The sequence below is a fragment of the Pygocentrus nattereri genome, chromosome 7, assembly GCF_015220715.1.
Source record: "Pygocentrus nattereri isolate fPygNat1 chromosome 7, fPygNat1.pri, whole genome shotgun sequence".
Taxonomy (NCBI): domain Eukaryota; kingdom Metazoa; phylum Chordata; class Actinopteri; order Characiformes; family Serrasalmidae; genus Pygocentrus; species Pygocentrus nattereri.
This window is the reverse complement of record NC_051217.1, coordinates 39222757-39245465: the sequence shown is the minus strand read 5'-3', so window position 1 is coordinate 39245465 and position 22709 is coordinate 39222757. Positions and strand designations below refer to the sequence as shown.

The window sequence follows — 22709 nt, the reverse complement described above, 5'->3', positions numbered from 1 at the left end:
ACACTAGGACTCCTGGCTGGGCTGTTTTGGGCACGCTCTCTCGGAGTCTGCTATATTCTGCAGAGCAGGTCTGTTTCTGAAAGCTTGTATAAAGATGGAGATGTGATTATTGGGGGTCTGTTTCCTGTTCATCTTGAACCTCCTGAGCCCGACCACACATTCACACAAAGAGTAAGGGCAGACCGCTGTCGAGGGTGAGTACAGTGCAACTTTCTTCATGGGAAGTATAAAAAAAATGTGCAAAAGTACTAATAGAGACACATGTTTAACAAAGGACAATCTGATGATAAATGATATGCTGCTAGATGGGCATTTTGGATAAACTGATTCCAGCATGCCACAAAAATGTGTCTGTTCAATTTACAGTGAGATTAAAGCAGCTTTTCTTAACCTTTAATGTTCCACCAAACATTTCTCTGTCTTAGTGTTGATCTGCGCTCATACCGCTGGCTGCAGACAATGATCTTTACTGTGGAAGAAATCAACCGGGATCCAGCCCTATTGCCCAACTTCACACTAGGTTTCCATGCTGCAGACACCTGCCTTGCTGCTGAAAGTGCTCTAAGTGCTGCGCTGTCAATGGTAACAGGGCAGGATGAAGCAGTGTCTGGAGAAGAGTGTGCTAGGGCTCCCAACGTGGCTGTCATTATTGGTGATGCCAGTTCGTCTGCCTCTATAGTGGTGGCTGATACATTGGGCATTTTTGACATTCCACTGGTAAATTGGAAATAATGTCTTTTCACGATTTTACTACAATGTTAATGTTTAAGTGATGATTTGCAGGTTTTCCTTTTCTCACTTAACTTTTTTGCTTATTTTCTGTATAGATTTATCAAGAAGCAAAACACAAAAACATTGACCGAAACTGTAGTTTCTCTCCTTTTATTCCCCTGTGCTCTGTCTCCAGGTTAGTTACTTTGCATCCTGTGCATGTCTCAGTGACCATACCAGGTACCCCACCTTCTTGCGCACAGTTCCAAGTAATGCCTTTCAGGCAAAAGCCATGGCTCACCTCTTGCGAATGATGGGATGGTCCTGGGTGGGGATTGTCTATGGAGATGACGCCTACGGGGAAAGTGGCATGCAGCTGCTGCTGAAGGAACTGGAAGGCTCAGGTGTATGCGTGGACTACATTGAGGCAATCCCCAAATCCTATGCACTGAACCGAATCAGGCGAATTGTAGAGAGGATACAGAGCTCAAAGGCCTGGGTGGTTGTGACCTTTTCCATCAGCCCAGATACAGAGGCCTTGCTGAGGGAAGTGGTGAGACAGAATGTGACAGACAGGCAGTGGATTGCCACAACAGCCTGGAGCACATTGAGCTCTTATACCACATGGAGTGGCATCACCTTAGCAGGTACCATTGGCTTAGCCCTTCAGAGTGCTGATATCCAGGGCCTGAGCTCCTATCTGAACCAGCTGAGCCCAGAGAGACACCCAAAGGAGCCGTTGGTACAGAGCGTTTGGGAGGAGGTGTTTGGGTGCAAATTTGGGGCTGAAAATCAGTCGGAACCTCTGAAACCACAGTGCACAGGCTTAGAGAAGGTGGAAGTACTGGCTGAATCTGATGTTAATTACAATGTGTATAAGGCTGTGTATGCTATTGCACATGCGATTCAGAACATGCTGGACTGTGAGCCTGGAAAAGGGCCATTTGAGAACAGAGAGTGTCCTGAGATCAAACCAATACGACCTAAACAGGTAAAGAAAAAATATTTAAACAGACATATACTTAAAAATGGCCTTAAGCCTGGTTTTTAGGTTAAAGTATATAACATATATAATACATAATTTCGCTGGCAGCTTCTGCACTACTTAAAGGCAGTGGAGTTCACAACACAAGTTGGTGAACACGTGAATTTTGGCAACAATGAGGGTCCATCTGCTTCATATGACATCATTAACTGGCACATAGGCTCTGAAGGAAAGATAGAGTTTGTTAAAGTGGGGTACTTTGATGCAGCAAGAGGACCAGAGCAAGACTTGCAGTTAGACCTGAAAAATGTAGTCTGGGGAGGAGGCTGGGGTCACAAGGTAAGAATGTGGTAGCTGGTTCTGTGTTATGCACCTAAAGAAGATAAAATGACACAAAAAGAGACTAGAATGTTTGTTCATATTTTTTGAAAAGTATACCTTTTTTCTAAGAGATAAGCAAAATTGTGCTATGGTTAAATCAGGGTGAAAGCAACATATCAGCGATCAAAAAAGGGTATGTATTTAACTGGTAGCTGCAGAATGTATTTATCATCTCTGTGATGCAAAGTAGACAGCATCCCAATGTAAAATGCTCACTGATTGTGTGGCAATCTCATCCTGCATTTTCTGGCTCCAATGTTTTAAGATCTAGAACCCAATCTTTCCATTTGCTCATAACATTTAGTTGACACTTCCATTATCATTAACAGTTTATCAAAGTGGAGATTCATCTATTTGCTAATCAGGTGCCGGTGTCGGTGTGCAGTGAGAGCTGTCCCCCAGGCACCAGGAAGGCTCTGCAAAAAGGAAAGCCAGTCTGCTGCTATGACTGTATACCATGTGCAAAAGGGGAAATCAGCAATTCTACTGGTACTGTATAACCATGCTTAATCCAGTGTATCTTTTCTGCTTAATGCCCAAACATTAAGTACCTGGTATTATACTGTCTAAATATTTAGAAAGACTATTTACTATTTATAGAAAGACTTTCACTTTTTTGATTTACCATTTAGTGTACATTTGTGTCCGGCTGAGACTTTGCTAGGCCGAGATAAACAGTATATAAGTAAATCATTTTTAGTTAACTTAACACTGTTTACAAAGAGAGAGAATGTGAAAAATGATTAGTGTCTCCTGCCACATGTAAAACAGCTGTCTCTCTCATCAATGAAATCCATTCTTTTTACTGTGTTCCACAGACTCCACAGAGTGCACCAAGTGTCCAGAGAGTTTGTGGCCCAACACTGATCAGACAGAGTGCATCCCAAAGTTAGTGGAGTTCCTGTCCTTTCAAGATAACATGGGCATCATCCTCTCTGTGCTGTCTGTTGCAGGGGCGGCACTTACAGGGACTGTCCTTGCTGCCTTCTTCCGTTTTCGAGATACACCTTTGGTCCGTGCCAATAATTCAGAGCTGAGCTTCCTGCTGCTGCTGTCACTCAAACTCTGTTTCCTGTGTGCGCTGACTTTCATTGGTCGGCCGGCGCCTTGGTCCTGCATGCTGCGTCATACGTTGTTTGGGATTAGTTTTGTGGTGTGCCTGGCCTGTGTTCTCGGTAAGACAATGGTAGTCCTGGTTGCCTTCAGGGCGACTCTGCCTGGCTCAAACATAATGAGGTATTTTGGCCCCGTTCAACAGTGGGCAGGTATTTTCTTATGTACACTGGTGCAAGTGGGGATCTGCGTGCTGTGGGTGACACTTGCACCACCTTTGCCTACAGAAAGTGCAGGAGGTGAGTTTGGAGCTCGAGTGGTGCTGCTTTGTGCAGTAGGCTCTGTGGCGGCATTCTCCCTGGTGCTGGGCTTCATTGGTCTCCTGGCTGCCATCTGCTTCCTGCTGGCCTTCTTCGCCCGGAAGCTTCCAGATAATTTCAATGAGGCTAAGTTCATCACCTTCAGCATGCTGATCTTCTGTGCAGTGTGGGTCGCTTTTGTGCCAGCATACGTCAGCTCTCCAGGGAAGTACACTGTGGCAGTGGAGGTCTTTGCCATCCTGGCCTCCAGTTATGGCCTCCTGCTGTGTATATTTGCCCCCAAGTGTTACATCATTCTGCTCAGACCAGAAAGGAATACAAAAAAGAGCATGATGGCCAAATAGGTGAACAAAATGAAAGATTTTTGGCAGGAGAGTTACAATGTGTTCCATTTTATCTCCTGGCTATCACAAATTTAAATCCTTACAAGAAAAAGGCTCATTAAGACTCAGGTTTCCTGTAGCTAGCTTTACTTTCTTTAGTACTATTCTGTGCAATGATTTAAAATACCACTTGCAAATACTTTGCATTTATTTCCTAAAAAGTAAAGATGAGATTAAAATATTATATTATAACCAAGAAAAAGTTTATCACAAAAGGTTTTGTAACAATATTTGCCATAATGCAAATAAATATATAAATTTAAACTTACCCCCATTCCCTTAAAAAGACTTAGTTCATACAAAAAAAAAAAAAGATCGGAAGGTGTGTTATGACAGATAAATACACTTCATGTGACAAGGCAGCCCCTCAGTAGCTTGGCATGGAATGACCCACATGCTAACTCTAAAAGATGCTGAGGAAGTAGCTCATGTTTTGATAAATTCTAGATTAGACTACTCTGTTTCTCTATTGAGAAATGTTAGATTGGCACAGCCAGAGAGTCTGACATCACCATATCCATCACAGTGTGAGGTAGCTCAGCCACCAAGCATGACCTCCACAGACGATGCAGCGCACCATCAGGTCTGCAGAGAGGACAATTAGGGTTATGTTGCCTACATTTCTGAAACTGCATGCCTCCAGAACCAGGAGGTGTGCAGAGAAAATCTCTGCTGAGTCATCACACTCAGGCCATCACCTTTTCCAGCTCCTTACCTCAGGCCGTCGCTTCAGCCAGATGAGGATCAGGACGTCCAGGCTACAGAGAAGCTTCTTGCAATCCCCTCAGACAGACAAGGAGGTGTTCAAGAAAAATAACATTTTAGCTAAAGTGTGAAAGTTCATTCTCTTGTCTCATTAGTCTTGGCAAACAAAGACTAAACACCTCCACACTCACGTAAGAGGCAGACATGTAGGGGGAGAGAGAAGGAAAAGCAAGAACTAAGAGGAAGTAGTTCAGAGAGACAGGGAGAAATAGAGAGAGAAAATAGGTGAGAAAGTAAGGGAACAGGAGAGATAATCTGAGGGAGGAACAGACAGGGTAAAAGCAAAGCCAGTTACTGGTCTTTGCTTAGTTTTTCTCCCCTACAAAAATCAGTCTTGCATTGCCAGGTCTAGCACTGCCATCTACAGGACCACCCCAGATATCACAGGTAATGAGTTTGTAATTCATTCCCTGACTATTAGAGGGCAGAGTGGGTAGAGAGGAAGAAAGACAGATTGACAGAGAGACAGCTAGGGCCATGGGGAGATAAAGGGGATTTGTGATATTTCTCTCTGTGTATGGCCTGAGAATTACTGTAATACCAATGAAACAGCATGCTGAAACTTTGGAGAGCAAGCTTATTAATATATCTGGTTCATTTGTTAAAAAACATAAAAAGTATATAGTAATTAGGCCTGGGTGATGTCTAGAATACTGTTTTCACTGTTTTGTTGAAATATTATAAAATATTATTATATGTACATCTCATTTAATATGATTTAGCAAGATGTAAAAATTACATTCTTGCTCTAAAGCACTACTCTCCGTCTTACGATTACAAATATTTCACACAAGAAACAGAAAAGTGAGGAACACACAGAAACCTCACAACACCAGAACAATGTCATTATTGACACAGAGGCCTTGATGATCTCACCTGCTGTGTAAAATAACAGCCCAGTGCCCTTTAAGCTGTGTCCTAGTTTGAAAATTCATCATATCATAGCTCATTTGCATAAAGTTGAGAAAATGTAAACTCTGCCGCTGTGTTACTTGAGGCTTGTCACGAAATCTCTACCACAGGAAATGATGCCGGTTGTCGCTTTGTTGCCTGCTAGCGTGAATACATAGTTAGAACGAGGCAGACACCTTTCTTAATAAAAATGATGAATGGACGTTGTCCGAAACGAGGAAACTAACAGGAACAGTTCCAAAATAGCTGCCATAAAACAAAATCTCTATGAATAAAATATAAAGCGTATAAAGCTATTCAGAGCTGTTCCTTAACACAAAGAGAGATTGGCCTGTGTAGGTTGCGCCTCTCTTCTTTAGCATGAGAATTTTGAATTATCAGTTTCACATCAGCAGGATTAGATCTCTCAACAGATTGACAGATTGAGTTGCCAGATGATTGACAGATTGAGTTGCAATGTCACAAAGTGGCACAGTCACCTGATCCTCTAGCATGTAAATTACATACACAGACCACAGATCATCAATTTAGAAGAAATTTATGATTTGAATGTCCATCCATCCATTTTCTAAGCCGCTTCTCCGTCAGGGTCGCGGGGGGGGTGCTGGAGCCTATCCCAGCAGTCTTCGAGCGGAAGGCAGGATACACCCTGGACAGGTCGCCAGTCCATCGCAGGGCAGACAGACACAGACAGTCACTCACACACTCACACCCAGGGGCAATTTAGCATGTCTTCGGACTGTGGGAGGAAACCGGAGAACCCGGAGGAAACCCACGCAGACACGGGGAGAACATGCAAACTCCACACAGAGAGGACCCTGGTCGCCCAGCCGAGGGATCGAACGCAGGCCCTCCTTGCTGTGAGGTGACAGCGCTACCCACCACGCCACCGTGCTGCCACTGTGAGTTGAATGTATCACATGTAATATTGCTTATTACACTATTTCATCAAAGGTAAAACATATTACAAACTCTACTATAACATTACTATAACTTTACTCTGTACCACGTTACCCATAACACTGGAGATGACAATGCAGGGATGTAATTATAGCCTGCAGAAGCAAAATGGTGGTAGTGAATGTCACTGAGGCCTACTTATCGCTGCTCATGAATGAAGTAACTCGGAACTTAGGAACATGGCTGCCAGGCAGTGGATTACCAGTGAGGCCTTGGATATCTCATCTGTTGCTGTTCCACAGGGAGTGGTATCCTGAAAAACAGGTGATTCATGTCCCAAAAGGTCAAAAGGACATAAATACTTGCAGACCTGGAGCACACTAGTTGCCAACTTGTTATGGCAGCAGACCGAATTCCAGAAGAATGATATGTGGCTGATACCTCATGTAATGTTTGCTAAGCTTTCCAGACTCATCCAAAAGTATAATGAGTTTGTAATACTGTGTTCTGCTTAGCCCAGAATACAGTGTTACGAACTTGACCAAATATAAAGGAGCTTGCAGGAAGCAGCAGTCCGCTCAGAGAAAGCCATAGGCTAACAGGAACGGGCGCTGCCTTTGTGTCTGTTGTTCACCAGCGTCTTGGGAAGTTTTGCCAGGTATTCTTCTTCCAATGCAACATCTGGATATTTCAGGACTGAACTGCCTGCAACAACTAATGTTCTGTGACACCCCTCACTTACATGGTTAGCATTGTTTTTATGCACAGTCCATAACTGTCAGAGACTGCAAAACAAACTTAAAAAGCTCTTTTTCAGTATCTGTGTCTCGCTCTGCATGTTCACGTGTAAACACCGGCCTTGGGAAGGGGTGATACCTGTGTGTGTCTAACATGTTGGTGCATTGTACTGTGGAAGTTGTTGCTTTCATAGATAAAGTTTTAGGATAAATGGGAATAAATAATGTAAACTTCTTGAGCTGTAGTGAGGGAATCTCTACAATTCTTAATAACACACAGAAACTCTCTCATAAGTAATTTAAATGTGTTTCATGCATGACTAGTACTGACCTAGAACTGGAATAAAAATTCAGAGGGACCCATGTCTCGTTTCATTACTGATGAGGAATTCTTTAGGAAGACTTTTCCATGAGAAATTTCTTCTTGTACTCATCTAAATCATATAACATTTCAGAGCAATTGCATAGACCAGTAGGACGAAGCTGGAGGCCAGGATCGCAAAATCTTCCTTTAGTACAGGTTCAGGGAATCACCATCAACAGACAAGTATGAAATGCTGTAGCCTACAATAACTAACACGCTCAAACAACCTCTTTAATTAATTATTTTTTAAGAGTTTTAAACATGTCATTGGCTTTTCAAGAAAATGTATACTTACGGTGGTGAGTAGGTTAATTCTGCATGGTTGTAATAAGTGGACACTGCAGTCTAACATGTGGACCTAAGTTATCTCCAAACAGCCAATTAAGTCGTCTGGATTGTGGAAAAAAAACAATGGAAAATCATCAGCAGCTTACTAGATGGTTAAGTTCTGCTCCCATGAACCAGTGAAAAAGCATCTTGCATACATTAATAAAAGTTACACAATGTTAACTGTTTAATATATATTTACAAAATGTATCATATACAGAAAATATATGTAAAGTCTGTTAAATATGCAGTGCATTCAAAGACACACTGGAAATGCATTAGAATAATGGAATAGCAATTAACACATGAGGGGTCACTGAAAGGTTTGATGAGAATAAAAATGATGTATATGAATGGTCTTAATAACCAAACTGAACACCTAAACCACTCTTCCAGTACAGTTCAGACACTTATAGAATCTACAGGTAAGGCTTACTGAAGTTGTTCTGGCATCTTGTGGAGGCTCAACACCATTCCAAACACGTCTTGATGGTTTGTCCTTTAATTTGTCATATACATACATTCTATCGATTCACTTGAAAGAGGTCCCGAATATTCTGTAATAACTCTTGCTAGGACGAAGCAATCTGAACACAACGTGTGAAATGTGCTCCTCAGTATATGGAGCTTCAAACAAGCCAGGATGCCCCTGCGTCAGAGCGATGAGGTAGTCACCGGACAGCCATTGCAACGTATACCCCTGTACCGCTTCACTTGACTTCAGGATGGGGGTGTACAGTATTGAGCAGCACATCAAGGTATGTAGTGTATTTTTTTGCTTCAGATTGCTTCATTCTAATGCGAGTTACAGTAGAATATTCGAGGCCCCATTTGAGTGAATGTCCCTGTATATACATAAAGAAACAAAGACTTCCAGGGGCTCCAAGAACACAACAGCTTTAATCTGTTGTTTATGTTCACTAACCCTTGTTTGACGTTAGAGCATATTAAATAACACTTAACTCAGTTGTTTTTTTGTGGACCAGAAAATTGCTCTAGATCCACCAGGAGTTTCCCAATTACCACAAATGCTTTTCGCTCGCGGCAAAATTACCTCTACTAAACAGGGTCCTCCTCTCTCTCTCTGTGCATATGTGAGGTCCTGCGTTTCTCTTCTTCACTCCCTGTCTCTCTTTCTCTCTCTTTTCAGGTAATGGCTGTGGATGCATGGCTGTGGATACTGGGAATCTTGGCTGGGCCTGTTTGGGTGTGTTCTCTAGGACTCTCCTGTACTCGTCAGAGCAGGTCCATCTCAGGGAGCCTGTATAAGGAGGGAGATGTGATTATTGGGGGTCTGTTTCCTGTTCACAGTATAGCTCCCGCACCCGATTATGCATTCACTCAAAGACAAACAGGTCGCTGTCAAAGGTGAGTACAGTATGACTTCTCTTAACTTGCAGGAGTCAAAAATCTGTATTCAAAGATTAAAAGAAAAAATAAGATAATAAGATATTATCTTATTGGAAATTCTAGTTTTGCAATTGTGGAAAAACAATGTATTCCAACATTTTCACCCTTCATTTTTTTCTCTTTTGTTCCACTTTTATTTGTTGAGTTTACTGAAGTTTTCCCTGACCATAAACACTACTACAAGCATCTCAATCTCTGTCGCAGTGTTGATCTCCGCTCATATCACTGGCTTCAGACCATGATCTTCACTGTTGAGGAAATCAATCGGGACCCGGTCCTTTTGCCCAACTTCACACTCGGCTACCTGGCAGCAGACACCTGCTTGAGTGAGGGGAGCACCCTGAGCACTGCACTGTCACTAGTGACGGGCCAGGAGGAGGCCATTTCAGGAGAACATTGTGCCAGGGCCCCTAGTGTGCCTGTTATTATTGGTGATGCCCGTTCCTCTGCTTCCATAGTGGTAGCTGATACACTGGGAATTTTTGGTATCCCCATGGTAAATGGTTTACTTCTTAAATTTATTCAATAACATTGGAAACAATACACTATTTACCACAAAATACTGTTAAAAGGAAAAGATATTAATACTAACTGATAAAATGTCACTTCTAAGACTCTCATGATTCTCTGTAATCTTTGCAATCAGGTCAGCTACTATGCTTCCTGTGCATGTCTCAGTGACCGTAAAAGATTCCACACTTTCTTGCGCACAATTCCCAGCAATGCTTTCCAAGCTAAAATCATGGCACGCCTGCTACGCTTCATGGGCTGGTCCTGGGTGGGAGTTGTCTGTGGAGATGATGCCTATGGGGAAAGTAGTATGCAGCTGTTGCAGCAGGAACTGGAGGGTTCAGATGTGTGTATGGACTACTTAGGGGTAATTTCCAAATCCTACACACTAAGCAGTATCAGGCAAATTGTAGAGAAAATACAGAGCTCCAAGGCTCAGGTGGTGGCGATCTTAGCCATCGGCCCAGATACGGAGGTCTTGCTGAGGGAAGTGGTGAAGCAGAATGTAACAAACAGGCAGTGGATTGCCACACCAGCCTGGAGCACATCAAGTTACATCGCTTTATGGAGTGGCCTCTCCTTAGGCGGCACCATTGGCTTAGCTCAACCAAGCATTGAAATCAAAGGTTTGAGCTCTTATCTAACGCAGCTGAATCCAGGGGAGCACCCAAAGGAGCAGCTGGTACAGAACGTTTGGGAGGAACTGTTTGGGTGCAGATTTGGAGAGGAAATCCTGTCAGGACCTCCACGACCACGATGCACAGGCTTGGAAAAAATGCAGATACAAGCACAGGAGACCATGTCTGATGGCAAGTACAACGTGTATAAGGCTGTGTATGCTATTGCAAATGCTATTCAGGACATGCTGGACTGTCAGCCTGGAAAAGGGCCCTTCAAGGATGGAAAATGTCCTGATATCAAGCCAATAAATCCTGAACAGGTAAAGAAAAGCTCCACAGATAGGGCAAAACACTTTTTTGTTTTCCTACTAAAATACATATACAGGCAATGAAAAAACAAAATGTATTTCCATGGGTTTTACTAATATGTACGTTACACTCTGTGACTATTTTGTCAGCTTCTACATTACCTAAAGGCAGTAAAGTTCACAACACCAGTGGGTGAGCTTGTTTATTTTGACCAAAACGGGGAACAACCCACCTCATGTGACATCATTAACTGGCATATAGGATCTGATGGAAAATTAAAGTTTGTAAAAGTGGGACAGTTTGATGCAACAAAAGGACCAGACAAAGACTTGCAGTTGGACCTAAAGAAAGTGATCTGGGGAGGAGGCTGGGGTGACAAGGTAAGAATGGTCTTGCCCAAAATGTATCCAGACATATTTTTTCTTACACAAAAAAAAAGCACAGAGCTGTGCTATGGATGGTCACATAGAAGGCATAACAGCAACCAATACATAACAAATAAAAAATAAAGGTTGATACTAAACTCCTAGTTTGTGTGAATTAGTAGAACCTATGTATTACTTACTGTATGTTGGGGGAGGATAGACTTAAAGTCTGTTTTACATGCAAGTGTGTGCATATTTATATATCTTACACATATATAAGGATAAGAAAATCTAATGTTGCTAATGTAGAAGTTAAAGAACACGTTTCCATCTTCCCCTTTGCTCCTAAACATTTCTGTACAGGTGCCTGTGTCTGTGTGCAGTGAGAGCTGTCCCTCAGGAACCCGGAAGGCTGTGCAAAAAGGAAGGCCTGTCTGCTGCTATGACTGCATACCATGTGCAGCAGGGGAGATCAACAATGCTACTGGTACAGTATAATCATGCTGAATACAAAACAGTTGAGCTTCGTCCAGCTTCAGTCTCTTTCTAAACAATCTGTTCACCAGCACTAATTTTATATTTAATCTGCATTTGATTCCCATTTTAACTTCTTTGGAAAAGTTGAACAGAATTCAAACAAATGATCAACATTTATTCAATACTGTTTAAACAGGACCATCAAATTAACAAGACAAATATTAACCTAGCAGAAATGTTAATATGCTTCCCTTATTAATGATATTCTTTTTACTGTGTTTCTCTCCAGACTCCACAGAGTGCACTGAGTGCCCAGAACGGTTCTGGTCCAACACTGACCGAACAGAGTGCATCCCTATGATAGTCGAATTCCTGTCCTTCCAAGATCATATGGGCATCATCCTCTCTGTGCTGTCGGTAGCCGGTGCAACACTTACTGGGACTGTCTTCATCGCCTTCTTTCATCATCGAGATACACCTCTGGTCCGTGCCAATAATTCAGAGCTGAGCTTCCTGCTGCTGCTGTCGCTGAAACTCTGCTTCCTGTGTGCATTAGCATTCATTGGCCGGCCGGCGCCTTGGTCCTGCATGCTGCGCCATTCACTGTTTGGGATTAGTTTTGTGGTGTGCCTGGCCTGCGTTCTCTGTAAGACAGCGGTGGTCCTTTTTGCCTTCAGGGCAACTCTGCCTGGCTCAAACATAATGAGGTATTTTGGCCCTGCTCAGCAGAGGGCAGGCATCTTTGTCTGCACACTGGTGCAGGTGTTAATCTGTGTGCTGTGGCTGGTGCTGGCACCTCCTCTTCCCACAGAAAGTGCAGGAGTTGAGCTTGGAGCCCGTGTGGTGCTGCTCTGTGCAGTGGGATCAGTCATAGGCTTTTCCCTGGTGCTGGGCTACATCGGTCTGCTGGCTGCCATCTGCTTCCTGCTGGCCTTCTTCGCCCGGAAGCTTCCAGATAATTTCAATGAGGCTAAATTCATCACCTTCAGCATGCTGATCTTCTGTGCAGTGTGGGTCGCTTTTGTGCCAGCATACGTCAGCTCTCCAGGGAAGTACACTGTGGCAGTGGAGGTCTTTGCCATCCTGGCCTCCAGTTACAGCCTCCTGCTGTGTATCTTTGCCCCCAAATGTTACATCATTCTGCTCAGACCAGAAAGGAATACAAAAAAGAGCATGATGGTCAAATAAGTCAATAAAACATAACACTTTACCACAGAGATTTTATAAAAAAGACAGGCCTATACACTGAAAGCATCTCAGAATATGATGAGAGAGATTGACAATGAGAAGAAGGAGGATTATGCACTGGATAAAGCAAAGCAGAGCATGCCTGCAAACTCCTCACAAGGTGTGTCTTATGACGGATGAGCACCCATATGTGTATACACTCTTTTATTTGATTCAATATGTCTGCATGCACAAAACAACATAGCCTGAGACAGACACTGTATGTATACGGACATATATCCAGTTACGTTTTTGGATTCCATAATTTTAGTTTTAATGGTTTAAAAAAAAACTTTATATAACTATACTTATGATAAGTTCATTCAAATCAGTTAACTATTATTATTTGAAGTCCATATACCACAGTCCTGACATGCATATCACATGCACCAAAATGCCCACATGCACACATCTGCAGACTAGGTATGCCAGAAAACATCCACTAGTCTTCCTCTGAGGTGACTCTGGCTTTATTCCATAAACAACAGACCCTAAAAGAGGACATTCGATCATTAATGACCCTTCATAAGTCTTCCACGTTGCCTATATACATAGTAGGGATGTAACAATACAGACTGCCTCAGATTTTATTACAGCGTATTGTATTGTACTGTACTGCTGAATTATGACTAGCATGTTAGATTGTGGTTAGTGTGCTAGCTGGGGTCCAACACATTAGGATGTGATTTAGTCCTAAGATTGGGATAAGGCATCTATTGTAAACTCTAATAAAATGAAAATTGCCTTTACTATTGAAAGTACCATGGCTCAAGAGCTTGGTGTTGCAGCAACAGTAACCAAGGGGGTTGGGCCATAGAAGAAGCCACTACGCATATCTGTGAAGTCTGTTGCACTGGGAAATTCTTTAAAAGAAGGCTGTGATCAACTGATAAAATTACACAAGTAATCCACCCATTAATGCTAGAAAAGCTGTTATTTCATTAAAAAAATGACTCGTGCTCATGTAAGTCTCCAGGGAAAATGACTAACACATGCAGAATTTGTTTCAAAGCAAGGCAGATTTTGTGCATCTCTTCACATACTGTATTTTATTTAGTTTGCCAACTGTGAAAAAACATAAAGCAATGACTGCTTTCTGTAGTACAGTAAAAACACCACTTAGGCCAACAGCATTTTGCAGGAGTTACAGACTCATGTGAGTCTCAGGTTCAGACTTCAGATGAACAGTCGGTGCAGCACCAGGTCTAGCACTGCCATCTGCAGGACAACCCCAGATTTCACATGAGCTGACTTCATGAAAGACTCTTACTATGGATGGAAACAAATCAGCATGCAGGAATCCCATGCCAAAGACCAGTAATGAGCTTCGGTCTCAAATACACAAAGTACACGCTGGCCAATAAAAGGATCTATTGCAGAGAAAACATTGTAAACTTTTTATTTGTATCAATTCACAGCCATTTATACAACGCACAGTAAATAACGCACATACAAAGATTTTATGTGAACACCACTAAGAATGACCATTACAATAAATGGATCTTACAATTACAAAGTTCACATACAAAACCTCGGAGGCTGTTTTTGAAGAGGCGCAAGCAGAGTTTAGTGAAAAGGCTAATGTATTGCTAGTTTAATCGGGCTTTTTTAATAGTAAGAATCGAATGCACCGGCACTGATGTGAGTGATGTGTGACGTTTATAATCTCACCTTCTGCACAGACGCAAGGATAAAGTTGTTTCCAAACTTCTTGTGAACTTCTGTTGCATTTATTAGAAAGTGGTTTTGTAAGTGCCTTACACAAAAATAACCTATTTACACAACATTACTAGTTAAATAAAACTGACAATTATTTTATTCATTAGTAAGAAAAAAACAACTACAAATATAATCGTATTTACTGTAATTATCACTGTAATCTGTCACCATTTTGCAAAAGATACAAACCAATCAAGGCTGCATGTTAGTGATTTTAAGGGGTTAACTGTATCATTGTATCGCTTTAGCTCTTGTGGCTTACTGATTTAGGATGTCATACTGTTCATCTTAGAAAATTAGCCAAAATAAAAGCTCTTTCTTGAAGCTTTCACAAGCGATAAAAAAAAAACACAAACAGAATGACATGTGCGCACAAGAAGACAAAAGGTATTTGTTCTAGGTTATGTCAGCTCACCAGTTATTTTTCTTCACTAGAATATCAATGTAAAGACTATGAGGATGGTCAGTCCAGCGATAATCAAACTCTGCCATTAGGACCAGGCCAAACTTTTAACTTAAAACTTCTTTAACTGAATACTACTGCTGCAAGCCTAACTGTACCTGTTGATAATGTGTTCATTCTAACTCAAACCCCCAAACCACTGCTTAGCAATAAACTCACACTAAAACATGAGATGAGGCAACACCACACAGCTCCTAAACGAACATAAACTACATTTTAGGGGTGCAACGATTATTCGACTTAGTCAAATAGTTGGCAACTAATTTAGTAGTAAATTAGTTGGTGATGTCATTACACATCTTTCTCACTGTAGAGTTAACAACAGCGCGATGGCTGCTCAAGAACAAAATCCTCAAAAGTGTAGGAAACTCGGGGGAAAAACGTGTCCGTTGTGCTGTTTGCAAAGCCAACGCTAGCTGGCACAGGGGCACATCCTCCATGCAGGAGCGTCTGAAGAGGAAACTTGTCGTCTCACTGGGTGAAGATTCATCTCAGTAAGACAGGCTGCATCCCAAACCGCATACTATCTCACTAAATAGTGTGTACCATTAGAAATGCACTTATTAGTGTAGGGTGTGGAGTGCAAAGTGCAGAAGTGTGTGGTTGGGACACGGCGATACGTATGTAGTTCTCTGAGAACACACAGTGTAGCTGGACAAATGGTTACCATTGAAATGAAGAGTTTACACAAAGTTGTTTAAATTGAACTGTTTATGGAGAGGTTCGCCACAAACATTCCCCACTTTCCCATTGGCTCCATCTGAGCTCATCTCTTCTACAGCGGGCAGTATCTGCTCTCAGAGGAGAGCGAGGTTCTCACAGGAGCACAGAGAGGTGCTGACTTCCTTCCATCTCAGAAAAGACTGACTGTAGAATTTAGTTGCAGAAAAGTGTAGACAGACAGCAGAATGAACAGAGCACAGACTGCACTGATAGATTTTCTTTACTTACTTGATTAAAAGAAAACTAATTTAGTTTTGTTATATTTTATTGCTGCTACTTGGCACGTCCTTGGTTATACATTTTGACAGGAAAAATTCACTGGAGTTTTATTTATATTTTGTATTAGCAAGAAAGTTTATTTAAACAGTGAATCTTGAATGTTATTCATCATGTCTTCATTGGTAGTTACCAAATGCATAAAACAACCTACGGCTAAATTTAAAAGTTAATAGCTACATAAAAGCATTTTGGTAATGTAGTGATTCATAATCCGAATAACTGAATAACTTAACTGAGTGCTCACTTTAGTGCTGTATAAAGAGACTTAGTCTTCAGTCTGCATTTGAAGAGACTCTGCTGCTCGGACAGCTAGAAGGAGTTCATTCCACCACCTGGGCTCCAGGACAGAGAAAAAAGTCTTGATGCTTGGCTTCCATGTATCTTGAAGGATGGCGGGTTGAGCGCAGCTGTGCTTGAAGCTCGAAGGGTAGGGAGTGGCTGGTCCATTTTTGGCTTTGTAGGCCAACATCAGGGTTTTAAATCTGATGCAGGAAGCCAATGAAGGGAGCGCAGCAGTGGCGTGACAAGACTGAACTTAGGAAGATTGAAGACGAGCAGTGGTGCTGCATTCTGGATGAGGTGCAGAGGCTTGATGGTCTACATAGGAAGACTAGCCAAGTGCGAGTTGCAATAGTCAAGCCTTGAGATGACAACAGACTGAACTAGCACCTGGGTCGCCTCTCGAGTGAGAAAGAGTCTAATCCTTCTCTGCAGATGTCTTGCACAGATGTAAAGGAGTGCCCACCTTGGAATTCGTTCTGTGACTAACACTGTTTAGACACTTTTTATTTCTTCACTGTATTTTCCATCTAGACCACCCACCTCTAACACTGCAGCGTCCTCTTTCCTCCAAGCCTGGAGTTCTTGTTTTTCACTCACTTGCTGTCTTAAATGCTATTGACCCGATCCTCCTGCAGCCTGTTTTGCTGCTAATCATGCTTCACAGGAATATGCACCCGTCATTGCAACCTGCTGTACTTCTCAGGCCCCAGTCCAGTGTCTATATGCCCACGCTGCAAAGTCTGTTGAATGCCAGCTCTGCAATGTCACATCACCACAGTCCTGCTAGTATTTCTGTACTGCAAAATCACATATGTATGACCTGTAGTACTGAATTTTGTGTTTCTATTTTCTCTCTAGGGTGTTTTGTTCCTGCATTAGAAATTTTAACCTTTTGCTTCTTTTGTAGATCTTGTCTATGGACATGTACATGGTGTATAACTGGTATACTCCATTGTAACATTAATAAAATGTTGATCATTCAAAAAACACTGTTGAAAGGTTCATTTTAAGAACAATAAATTATCCTTACTGGTAAAGAAACTGGCACAGAATAGAACTTTTCTTTAGAAAGGGCTATCAACAGACATGCAGTGGCCCATCACCTATAACACGCTCAAACGACTCCCTCTTTTGATTAGTTTAAAGAGTTTCTGACTGGCTTTTCTACATTGTTGAGGGTAACTTCAAACAATTAAGTAGATGACCACTGAGAAACGTAACTTTGTAGCAGTGTTGTAAAAAGCTAGTTTTTAATTTGATTCTTTAATCAGTGGGAATAATTTATCACAGCCATTTAACTTATCTGGGCTGTACAAATAAACAATCATCAGTGATTATTCTAGGATTATTTATAAAAGACATTTATGACCAAATGCACAACCTCTATCTTCTCAAAGGGCTTCTTCCATACATTAATAAATCATTTTATCACACAATATCAATGCTGAACATTAAATAAGGATAAGCAAGCAATATTTAAATTAGAAAACAACTGCAGAATGGGAAGAATCCAGGTCTGGGAAACTCTGGCCTTGGACTGCCCTTCAAAGTCAAACTGCAAAGGAACTAAAGGTAAAAACAAAGCTAAAAAAATGTTCCCTGGAAAAACAGAGTAATTAACTCTGATGTCACTGTAATTGCTTAATTTGGTTTAATTGACCCTATTTTCCCTATGGGATCAACAGATGAAGGAGCACTCCTAGTGAACAAAAACATAGTGACATACACACAGTTCATATACTGGCGTGTGGAACTGTTAATGAGATAATGTTCATGCATTAAACTGACATTTCAGTAGAAATCAGAAGCACATATAAATATAAACTCAATATACTCACCATAACTAAGAGGGCAAATTAATTATTTGTAAAATTATGAAATTATCATTTACACAACTCACTGCTATATAAAGAAAGAGTACATAAAATAACACTTTGTTCAGTTGTTTTTTTTTTGAGCCAGAAAATTACCCTAGATCCACCAGGACTTCCCTCAATTGCCCCAAATGATTTTTTGCTCTGGGCAATTTTACCTCTACTAAACAGGGTCCTCCTCTTGTTGTCTGCAGACATTAGGCCTGCAGTCCTCTTCCATTCACTCACTATCTCTCTCCCTTTCTAGTCAAATGATGGCTGTGGACGCCTGGCTTTGGGCTTTGGGGCTCCTGGCTGGGCCAGTCTGGGTGCGCTCACTGGGACTCTCCTGTGCTCTCCAGAGCAGGCCCATCTCAGGGAGCCTGTATAAGGAGGGAGATGTGATTATTGGGGGTCTGTTTCCTGTTCACATTGAAGCCCCTGAACCTGATCACACATTCACTCAAAGAGTACAGGACGGCCGCTGCCGAAGGTGAGTATAATAAAACTTTCCTCCTGGCAAAAAATAGAAGTATAAGTCTTAGAAATCAGACAGATCTAGGAATATATTTAATAAAGGATTTTCACTGAAACTTCAAAGCGAATTTCTAACAATCTGGTCAACATATGACAAAAACATCTTGTGTTTCTATCTTCTTTTTAATTCTGTTTTATTCAGTGTGCTTTCAGAGCCATTAATAATCCTCTGAATCTCTCTCTCTCTCTCTCTTAGTGTTGAACTGCGCTCATATCGCTGGCTTCAAACCATGATTTTCACTGTGGAGGAAATTAACCGGAACCCAGTACTGTTGCCTAACCTTACGCTTGGCTACCTGGCAACAGACACCTGCTTGAGTGAGGGTAGCACCCTGAGTGCTGCACTATCAATAGTGACAGGACAAGACAAGGCTGTGACAGAACAGTGTACCAAGGCTCCCAACGTGCCCATCATCATTGGCGATGCCCGATCCTCAGCTTCCATAGTGGTGGCTGATACACTGGGTGTTTTTGGCATCCCCATGGTAAGACTTACCATAACAATACTATTTCTGTTTGAACAATGATACATGTGTTTAATCCCCATTTGTTGATTTAAATTCCACCTGTACAGATCATTATTCCCTTTCTTTTTCTGTGCTCCACATCTTCAGGTTAGTTACTTTGCTTCCTGTGCATGTCTCAGTGACCGCACCAGGTACCCCACGTTCTTACGCACGGTTCCTAGTGATGCCTTCCAGGCTCAAGCCATGGCCCGCCTGCTACGGCAGATGGGTTGGTCGTGGGTGGGGGTTATTTATGGAGATGATGCATACGGGAAAAGTGGCGTGCAGCTGTTGATCCAGGAACTGGAAGGATCAGGTGTTTGCGTGGACTACACCGAGGTCATTCCCAAATCCCATGCACTGGAAAAAATTAAGCGAATTGTGGAAAGAATACAGAGCTCCAAGGCTCAGGTTGTGGTGACCTTCGCCATCAGCCCAGATATAGAAGTCTTGCTAAAGGAAGTGGTGAGACAGAATGCGACTGACAGGCAGTGGATTGCCACTGAAGCCTGGAGCACCTCCACCCACTATTCTGCATGGAGTGGCATCTCTTTGGTAGGCACCCTTGGCTTTGCCCTGCGAAGGGTTGATATCCAGGGTTTGGGCTCCTATCTGACTCAGCTAAGCCCAGAGGAGCACACAAATGAGCAGCTGGTACAGAACGTTTGGGAGGAGGTGTTTGGGTGCAAATTTGGCAAGGAAATGTATTCTGGACCACACTGCACAGGCTTGGAAAAAGTGGAAGTACAAGGAGAAGCATACTTTGATGTTATGTATAACGTATATAAAGCTGTGTATGCTATTGCAAATGCTATTCAGGACATGCTGGACTGTCGGCCTGGGAAAGGGCCATTCAAGAATGGAGAGTGTCCTGATATCAACCCCGTAAAACCTGAACAGGTAAAGAAAAAAGACAGGATGAAAACAGTTTTTTCTTTTTGCCAACATATATAAAATATGGACAATCAAAAAAATTGATTTCTGGAGGCTCAAACCTGGTGTTTAAGTTGCACTATGCAATTGTAAGGACACTCTGAATACATTTACTTTTCTTGGCAGCTTCTGTACTACCTAAAGACAGTAAAGTTCACAACACCAGTGGGCGAGCTAGTACATTTTGACAACAATGGTGATCCATCCGCCTCATACGACATTATTAACTGGCACATGGGGGCTGAGGGGAAAGTGGAGTTTGTCAAAGTGGGGCAGTTTGATGCAGCAAGAGGACCACAGCAAGATTTTCAACTGGACCTTAGTAAAGTGGTGTGGGGAGGAAGCTGGAGTGACAAGGTGAGAGTACAAAGGCACACATCTGGAAATGCAAAACATTTGCACTAAAATAGTAGTTTGTACATCCCTTTCTCTTTGGAAACAGACAGATAACGCCATAATGCCTTTTAGGGAGTGAGAGACATCTGAGTGTAATGCACCTCTGTTACAAGCCTGTGTGAGCATATTCATTACATTACACTGCTAGATAGTCTGGTTTACATATTTTAAGGTAAAGGATACTGTATGTCCCTTTTTCCTTTCCTGTAGAATGTCTCTGAAAAGTTAATATGGAGAACCGTCTTTATATCATACAGGTGCCGGTGTCTGTGTGCAGTGAGAGCTGTCCCCCAGGGACCAGGAAGGCTGTGCAAAAAGGAAAACCTGTCTGCTGCTATGACTGTATACCATGTGCAACAGGGGAGATCAGTAACGCTAGTGGTACATGACAGCTACGCTGCATACAAGTTACATTTATTATTCGATGCTCAGTGTGCTTTTTTCTTGCCCTTTGTTTTTTGGTGGTAATACTCCACCTCACCAGTGTTGAAATAATAGTGTCATATGACCTTCCCTAGTTCAACACAATTTAGCATCAATAATAAACATATGCAAAATAAGCCAGGCTCATCTAAACACCTCAAAAGCTAATTTGTTTCTATACGGCTGCTTAATTTAACTGTGTTTACCGTTCTTCTCTCCAGACTCCAGAGAGTGCACAAAATGTCTAGAGCGGTTCTGGTCCAACACTGATCGAACAGAGTGCATCCCAATGTTAGTAGAGTTCCTGTCCTTTCAAGACATCATGGGCATCATCCTCTCTGTGCTGTCGATAGCTGGGGCAACACTTACTGGAACGGTCCTCACTGCCTTCTTCTATCATCGAGATACACCTCTGGTTCGCGGCAATAACTCTGAACTGAGCTTCCTGCTGCTGCTGTCGCTGAAACTCTGCTTCCTGTGTGCATTAGCATTCATTGGCCGGCCGGCGCCTTGGTCCTGCATGCTGCGCCATTCACTGTTTGGGATCAGTTTTGTGGTGTGCCTGGCCTGCGTTCTCAGTAAGACAGTGGTGGTCCTCGTTGCCTTCAGGGAGACTCTGCCTGGCTCAAACATAATGAGGTACTTTGGCCCTGCTCAGCAGAGGGCAGGCATCTTTGTCTGCACACTGGTGCAGGTGTTAATCTGTGTGCTGTGGCTGGTGCTGGCACCTCCTCTTCCCACAGAAAGTGCAGGAGGTGAGCTTGGAGCCCGTGTGGTGCTGCTCTGTGCAGTGGGATCAGTCATAGGCTTCTCCCTGGTGCTGGGCTACATTGGTCTGCTGGCTGCCATCTGCTTCCTGCTGGCCTTTTTTGCCCGGAAGCTTCCAGATAATTTTAACGAGGCCAAGTTCATCACCTTCAGCATGCTGATCTTCTGTGCAGTGTGGATCGCCTTTGTGCCAGCATACGTCAGCTCTCCAGGGAAGTACACTGTGGCGGTGGAGGTCTTTGCCATCCTGGCCTCCAGTTATGGCCTCCTGCTGTGTATATTTGCCCCAAAGTGTTACATCATTTTGCTCAAACCAGAGAAAAATACAAAAAAGAGCATGATGGCCAAATAGGTGGACAAAATTAAAGATTTTTCCCTAAAGATAAAATCTCAATAAAAGTCACAAAAAAGTTATACAACTACGTAATTAACGTTATTCACACAGAAATAGGGCCCATTAAGACCAAGGATTCCTGTAGCTGTGCTACTATCTGCAGTCATTTAAAATCCTCACATCAGTGTTAACAAGCAATATAATTCTACAGATCTTGAAATTTGGTCCCTAACAATACAAGTAAAATCTAAAGTATGAATAATACAGAGTGATGGAAACACTAAGCCATTTTATTGCTAGTAATTTCACTTTGTTTTTTTTGTTATCAAAGCCATTATAAATGGAAAAAAATAAATATTTTGTTTTAAGTTCACCCTCACTTATTTAATCATTAATGTTTCAAACCTAACATCATCTTGTAGATCAGGGGTGCATAACTCTGGTCCTGGAGGGCCAGTGTCCAGCACAGTTTGGAGGTATCACCCAACCCCTGGTCTTGTGACAGGTTTGCTTAGTTCATCTACCCCATAAAGTTAAACTGCTGGGTAGATACTATGAATATATACCAACTTACTAAAGTTACTTTCAACCAAACAACTTATGTTGAGTCACACTGTTTATTATCCAGTCAAACTAGCTCATGTTACCAATTATGACTAATGAAAGTGAAATGACTTGCCTTTTAAAAAATGTGGGCAACAAGTGTGTGTGCATATCACAGGTTTAAGACACGAATT

The 22709-nt window shown here is 42.2% G+C and overlaps 2 protein-coding genes across 2 annotated transcripts; both read left to right on the top strand.

Annotated features, from left to right (window-relative positions):
• The first annotated feature begins 459 nt into the window (after nt 1-459).
• On the top strand, nt 460-12717 carry LOC108437988 (extracellular calcium-sensing receptor-like). The gene is made up of 11 exons (XM_017715453.2): nt 460-717; nt 908-1702; nt 1805-2005; nt 2422-2566; nt 2896-3785; nt 8989-9206; nt 9453-9744; nt 9895-10698; nt 10837-11067; nt 11416-11539; nt 11819-12717. Exons 1-11 carry the CDS (start codon nt 460-462, stop codon nt 12715-12717), a joined length of 4857 nt encoding a protein of 1618 aa, XP_017570942.2.
• A 5633-nt stretch (nt 12718-18350) lies between these two features.
• Nucleotides 18351-21990, top strand: LOC108437989 (extracellular calcium-sensing receptor-like). Its single transcript, XM_017715454.1, has 6 exons — nt 18351-18568; nt 18809-19097; nt 19227-20018; nt 20178-20408; nt 20705-20828; nt 21092-21990. The coding sequence occupies exons 1-6, from the start codon at nt 18351-18353 to the stop codon at nt 21988-21990; spliced, it is 2553 nt and encodes an 850-aa protein (XP_017570943.1).
• Nucleotides 21991-22709: the final 719 nt, after the last annotated feature.

Coding starts and splice junctions, on each gene's coding strand:
- LOC108437988 (XM_017715453.2), top strand. CDS start 460: ATGATCTTTACTGTGGAAGAAATCAACCGGGATCCAGCCCTATTGCCC. Junction 10,699..10,836: donor AGCCAATAAATCCTGAACAG/GTAAAGAAAAGC, acceptor CTATTTTGTCAG/CTTCTACATTACCTAAAGGC. Junction 11,540..11,818: donor GGAGATCAACAATGCTACTG/GTACAGTATAAT, acceptor GTTTCTCTCCAG/ACTCCACAGAGTGCACTGAG.
- LOC108437989 (XM_017715454.1), top strand. CDS start 18,351: ATGGCTGTGGACGCCTGGCTTTGGGCTTTGGGGCTCCTGGCTGGGCCA. Junction 19,098..19,226: donor GTGTTTTTGGCATCCCCATG/GTAAGACTTACC, acceptor CCACATCTTCAG/GTTAGTTACTTTGCTTCCTG. Junction 20,409..20,704: donor GAGGAAGCTGGAGTGACAAG/GTGAGAGTACAA, acceptor TATATCATACAG/GTGCCGGTGTCTGTGTGCAG.